Source organism: Solanum pennellii, chromosome 2 (assembly GCF_001406875.1).
Source record: "Solanum pennellii chromosome 2, SPENNV200".
Lineage (NCBI taxonomy): Eukaryota > Viridiplantae > Streptophyta > Magnoliopsida > Solanales > Solanaceae > Solanum > Solanum pennellii.
The window spans coordinates 54,030,429-54,037,680 of record NC_028638.1 but is presented as its reverse complement, the minus strand read 5'-3'; the positions used below and the strand labels follow the sequence as shown (position 1 = coordinate 54,037,680).

The following is a 7,252-nucleotide window of genomic DNA, read 5'->3' as shown; positions in this document are numbered from 1 at the left end:
GGGCTACTCACTAATTCAAATATTAAAAAGAAGAGGAAAATAGAAATGGTGATGGTAGTAAAAAAAGAAGATAAATTACAAGCAGTATGGTTTGCAGCAGGAGTGGCTGCTTTAATGGCATGTTTAGAACGTGCAATTTTAGTTTCTTTTGTGGAACAATGGCGACTTATAGCATTTCTTGCTCTTAATCTCTTACTCTTAGCTATTCTTTTTACATCTACAACTAATACTCCCACAACTCCAATGGTTGAAACCACCAGCAACACTACTAATCAATCCAAGATTGAGGTGAGAAATTATTCAAATTGTACGACTATTTCATCTCAAAACGAATTGTATGTCTATTTCATCTGAAAACTTATTAGACGTTTGGACATGAATTAGATGATACATATTTGTTGAATTCTTTTAGTAGGCCTTTGGACGTGAATTCTTGTCTGATTTTTTAAATATATCGTATTGTCCGAGTAAAACTTATGTGCAACTCGATTAATTCTATAGGATACCTCATTTGTAATCACATAACTCTGTCTATCAAAATGATGACATATGGGAAGAAATCACCAAGTATTTTTTTTTGTCTTTGGTCGGATTTACACATCGTTCTCATGTCACTTCTCTAACCAAAAAAAGTTTACTATTATGTCACGTTCTTGAGTGCAAACACATGAAATTATTATGATGGACGCATATTCTTATTATTTATTTATTAATTAATTTTATGTTAAAACAGGTAAAGGTGGAGAAAGAATGCAAGAAACCTATAGTGCCTTGTGTTGAAGATAGTATATTAGAAGAAGCAATTACAAAGGATGTGAAAGAGGAATATCCAAAAATAACAGACAAGAAGGAAAACAAAAAAGAACAATTATTAGATGATTCAATAGAAGAGTCTCAACAAATTTCAATGGAGGAATTGAATGAAAGAGCAGAGGCATTTATAGCAATGTTCAGACAACATTTAATATCTGATGCAAAGGCTTATAGTTATAGCAAAAGCTGTAGAATTCGAACTTCAATTTCACCCAAAGGAGGTGACAAAAATTTTCCCAAGCCTAGACCCATTTATTAATTAAATTAGAAAAAAAAATCAAGGTGGTTCTTTTCATTCAAAAGCATTTTTACTTTTGTAATGCTAAAGATTTTCTGAATAGAAAGACCTATCTTGATCTTTAATTACTAGTTACTTTTTCTTTTAAAACTATAGTTTTAGTAGGTTGTTCACAAGAGGTGATATTGTCACAATCTAGAGGTAGTAAAATTCATTATGAGTGTGATTTCATTATACATGTGCACTTTAAGAGGTGAATTTTGAATCTAGTTTCAATTAAATCATGCTGAACATAATATTTCTGTGTATATAAAACATAATTCCAAGTACAAAATAATAGGTTCAATTGAAACATAAAACCTAGCCTAAATTTGTCTCTATATATTTACTGTCACGCAAATTTGAAGCAATGTTTATCCTTTAAACATATTTCAGTTACAACCTTGAAAACAAAAGCTGACATCTTTGAAACTTTTCTATTCGAATGATCTATTATAGGACAAAAGTGTCAATAATTTTTTAACTAATGGAGTAAAAATTTAAAAACAGCAATAATTTTAAGTTAGACAACTTTAAAATGACATGATTAGTAGTGTCTTTTTTACTTTACATGCTTCACCAAAGCACACCTTTTTGCTTCAAGTAAAGCATGAGGCTAATTAATTAAAGTATAAATCTTTGCACCTATCATAAGTCCCACATTGTGTGGCCTGCAGTAAAAACAGCACGCGCAATGCTACTTTCATGTTTATTCTCTAGCCTACTCAATTGATCCAAACATTTTTATTCTTCTCATGAATATGTTTACATAATTAGAGCTTGGGTACACATATTTTCATCTAAATGGATGAACACTTGTATTTATTTGTGGAAAATAAAAGAACACGAACTCTAGAGCGTGATCCTTTTTCAGACCCTGATACTTCGTGCACCCGACTGCCCTGCCATTCTTTTTACTTTCATTTCATACCTAGCTTTAGTGGATGAGTCGCTGGGGTTGAAAGAAAAATATCTATTACATTTGGAGAAGAGGGACAATGAAAATTGAACCTTTGTGATATAACTTTTTGGAAGGCCTATTGGGCCCAAATTATAGTCTTATCTATTTCTAGGAACAGTAATATTGAGCCTAAAGAGTAAACCTTCGACTAAAACTTTCACACATATTTAAGAGGATAAATATCAAGTTGTAATCATACTCTTTAAAAATAAATTATTTATAACACATTGTTATAATCGTATAGCACATCAATTAATAATATATTAATTAAAAAAGATATTTAAAAATAAACTATTTATAGCATATTGTTATAACCTTATAGCACATCAATTAATAATATATTAATTAAAAAAAATATTTAAGAATAAACTATTTATATCATATGATTGTAGGAGTGATTTTTGTGGTTTAATTCATTATACTTATATTTATACTTATATTTGTGGTTCAATCAAATGTCAAATGTTTATATTTAATAATACTTATATACATAGTTAATTGTATTGTAATATTAATAAAATGGTGATTTGTGAATACAAATATATTTGGATACATAAGTAATTTATCCAATTTAATTAGGCAATACAAGTATTGTTGGATACATCAATACTATATTTTTATAAATAAATACCTAAGTTAACGTCAAGCCTCAAGTATTATAGAAAACTTTACAAAAATTAGATCGATGCTTTGTTGTTTTTTTTAATTTTTTATATAGTCGAATACTTATACACTTTGATACATACACATTCTATTGTTTTTCTATTTTCTTATTTAACAACAGTGTATTCATATTATAGTATATTAGTGTATTCATTTTTTTGGTTAACAATAGTGTATCCATTTTTCAAATTGTTGTATTCATATTTTAAAATTGTACTACTTTACTTTGTTTGATGTATTAATACATTAAATTTTAATAAATACTTGTATCCTTGATATATTAATACTTTAAGTTTTATAAATAGAAACACCAATATGAATTCAAAGTATTCATATGCTAATTGTACAAGTAATACATTTTCCTTATTTTGTTATTGTAATTATAACTGTATTAGTATATAAATAAATAAAAAATAAAAATATATGCAAAAATACAACGAAAAAACATATAAATAAACTTTTATATTCAAAATTTTATGAATACCTTTATGATTAGTATTTAGTGAATATATTGTATTTAGGAATATAAATACAATCTTTTTCAGAACACAAACTCTAGAGCGTAATCCTTTTTCAGACCCTGCTGCTTCGTGCACCCGACTGCCCTGCCATTCTTTTTTACTTTCATTTCTTACCTAGCTTTAGTGGATGAGTCGCTGGGGTTGAAAGAAAAATATCTATTACGTTTGGAGAAGTGGGACAATGTAAATTGAATAGACCAACTTACAAAAATGTAAATTGGAAGGCCTATTGGGCCCAAATTATAGTCTTATCTATTCTAGGAACAGTAATATTGGGCCTAAAGAGTAAACCTTGAATTATCAAAGTGTAGCTTAAGCACTATACCACCACAAAGTTGTGACACTTTTTGTCGTTAGTCTATGGACCATAATGGTTTTTCATGTTATAGTTTGAAAGCTACTGCAGGTGGCAATAATAATAATCAGGGAAAATTATATATAATACTAAACTAATAATTTAAAATAAATGAAAAGTAGCTAGAGTATGATTTAATTGTGCTTTATAGCAAACGTTTGCAAAAAATTGTCAGGAGCCTCTCTTCTAAATATCTCGCTCGCCACTCTCCTCCAATCTCTCGCTCTTTTCCTCACTTTTTATACAAACAGAAGTGTATAAAAATTGTTTCTAATTGCATAAAGCAGAGAAAATTGTATAAATACATATATTTTTGTTCCCCTCTCTCCCCTCTTCCAGATCTCGCTCGCCACTCTCCCAAATCTCACTCGCCACCCTCGCCTTTCTCACTTATACAAACAAAAGCAAAATGTATAAATTGTGTTTCTATTTGTATAAAGCGTGATAAAATTGTATATACACATGCAAGTACATATATTTTCGTCTTATACACTTATAATTATACAATAAAAATACTCCCCTGCCCACTTTCTTTTGCCTTTCTCTCTTTCTCGTTTTATGCAATTTTCAAATTGTATCTAATTTCTCTCTTTCTCATTTTATACAATTCGATTCAATTGTATATTCCTTGTCAAGTCTCTTTTGTCTTTCTCTCTTTCACATTTTATACAAATTCAAATTGTATATAATCGTTCTATACACTTATAATAATATAATTTGTTTTATACACTTCGTTTTTATACAGTTCTCTGCCCAAGTGTCTGTCTCTTTCTTATTTTATACATTTCGTTTTATACAATTTGCTTCAACTGTATATGTATAGCGAATTATACAGTTTCTATGTTTGTTATGGAGCACAATTATACAAAATTTGCTATAACATACAAATATGAATTTTTTATTTGCTATATGTGAAAATTGCCCTAATAATAATGATAATACAGGTTAGCTTTTTCATAGAATTTAAAAAGAAAAAAGAAAAATAAACTTGCGAAATTTCATAAATTTTTAAATCTGTCATAGCATTTGCACCCTAAATTTATAGTTATATGCTTCCAAATAAAAAAATGTATCATTATTCCTAAAACAAACTTCTCAGAAATTAGTATCACATAAATTGAAACATACGAAATAATACTAGTAATTGTTTTTGAGTGGATATATAATGAATTAGTCGGTCCCAACTAGATCTCTGCCAGCCAAGCATATATCCTAAATTTTGACTTACCAACATGAACATCTCATCCCTGTTTGCATTAAATCATCAACCAAGGCCCTTTTTTTTTATTATTGTCTATCCTTCTTGTTCCTTAAAGAATAAAATTTTACAAATTCCCTCGAGGGAATCAAGGGGGATGTGGGTTGACATACATTTTTTAAAAGAGAAGTATTTTTTAATCTCAAATAGGAAAACTCACATTTCCTTACCACTTCCACACCTATTATTCATATAAGTAATCATCCATTTGCACTTTTTTTATTTTATTTAATAAAATTCAACTTATGTTGCTTGTACGCTAGTAGCCTTTGAAAATGGGGACAAAGACAAGCACGTATAAACTTTATTATTATTAATCTCCTATTAATATAGCAGGGCGGTTGATGGGTTAGACTACTAATGTCATTGCCTTAGATCCTCAAATACTAAAGGCTATTATCTTATTATATAATTTATATACGAATTATTATTAAGAGATGTTAAAGGTAATATTTTCTCTATTTGGTTGGGTTGTACAAATGAGGGGTAAATAACGTTAAATTCTTTTCCATCTCTTTAGTATATATTTAGTTCCTTCTTCAATTTTAATTTTTCCTTGTATTCATTTCTTTTTCATATTTTTGACGATTTTCCTTTCTAAACTATTTCAACACAATATATTTGAATTTCTTTTATGTCAATTATAAAACTAGGTTAAGAGAGACCTCTTAATATAATTTTTACTCCATCGTATTAAGTATTGTAACGGTGAATGAAGAACCAGAGGTGTCCGCAAAAGCCGGTGTGCGTCCAATCAAAGCTATAATTAATTCTGGTAGAATGTCACAACCTAAGAAAGGTACAGATATTTATGTGTCGGAAGTCGACATCATCCTCTTTAAATGTAAATAATACATTTTATTTAGGCATAACACATAAATATGCCTTTTAACTTGGCTTTAGATCACATTTATTTCCTTTAACTTTGGATGTGCACAAGTAGACACTTAAACTTGTATAAAGTTGAACAAATCGACACACATGTCCTACATGTCATCCTACATGTCATTTTTTGTTCTACGTGGTGTCCTAAGTGTATTTTGTCATGTAAAACTCATGTGTTTATTTATTTAAAAGTTGGATAATTAAAGTGTTTATCTGTGCATTATAAAAATTAGAGATTAAAATTAAAATTTGAAATCAAATTTAAGGTGCAATATATGTATTATGCCTTTCGTTTAAGCAATTTAGGCCCTCTAATTCTCAATGGACCACTTTATTGTTCACGTCCCTCAGCCTAAGGTCATCTTAATATTCCACACACCATGTAGTAGTACTTAAACAAGTACTAAAAATCATTGTTACTGCACGGAACACTAACAAATCCTTCAAATTTTCAACCACAGTTAGGTGGGCGGCTATTTAAGTTTGAAAAAAAACGAAGAACTATTCTACACTCCATTTCAAGAAGGATGAATCTGTCACCATTGAGGATGATAATTCTAAACGGATTTGGAAAAGAAATTGTTTGCCTCAATCTGTTTAGGATGTAATTACCGCCACACACTCTTTTCTTGGGCTGGGGATAATCTAAAATAGAGGATTGGTAACCAAGTAACATTTCATTAAAAGAGGTGTAAATGGTACAAGTAAAAAAAAAACCTAAATTTTAATTGTCCAAGAATATGTATAATCAGGTAGCTTAAAATGTTGAAGTCTACATTTATTCACTTGAATGGTGGAGGCTGGAGCTATGTCTAACTCGAGGTAATGGGTATTGGGCTAGACTGATATTACTTGCTTCGACAAAGTCTACTCATATTTCCCCAAATAATACCACACAATTGAGAAGTTTGCTTCTTCTTTTTTACCCTTTCCAGGTGCTCCCACATTTTTTTGCTTATTTCTTTAAATGTGAGACTTTGTTTGTTGCCCTATACTTCATCCATCCATGCTTGTGGTGGTGAAACTTTATGTTGTTCGGACTCTTAAAAATAATGACGTGTGTGTGAGTGTGTTAGATCCTTCAAAGCAGTGGATTTTTGGAAGACCCGTTACAACTACAACAACATTTTTGAAAAGTCCAAGCAACTAGGTAGAACTTACAGTAAACATGGTAGGAGATTAAGACGTGATGAATTTTGAGGCTTGGGTTATGTAAAGTCAGCGATGACACAATGATGTACGGTTGTAAAGATGGCTTAGGTGTCGTGCTTGAGAATGAGTGTAATTAACTATTGCACGACTTAAACAGTTTAATGAATTGATCTGGCCATGTGGTATGATAACTTGTAGTCACGGATAAAGAGTTAACACACAAGACTTATATGAACTGTTCTTGTAAGCAACCCCACAATTATAAAACTGATGGAAACTTGTGCGGCCAATAATTTACTCTTGGTTGAACAACTCAGTGAAAATAAATTAAGACTATTAAGGAAGCTTCTCAAATGTGCAATTCAAC

At 30.0% G+C, this 7,252-nt stretch overlaps 1 protein-coding gene across 1 annotated transcript; it reads left to right on the top strand.

Annotated features, from left to right (window-relative positions):
* LOC107010357 lies at window positions 1–1,180 on the top strand. The gene is made up of 2 exons (XM_015209633.2): window positions 1–288; window positions 734–1,180. Exons 1-2 carry the CDS (start codon window positions 46–48, stop codon window positions 1,070–1,072), a joined length of 582 nt encoding a protein of 193 aa, XP_015065119.1. The 5' UTR covers window positions 1–45; the 3' UTR covers window positions 1,073–1,180.
* The last annotated feature ends 6,072 nt before the right edge of the window (window positions 1,181–7,252 follow it).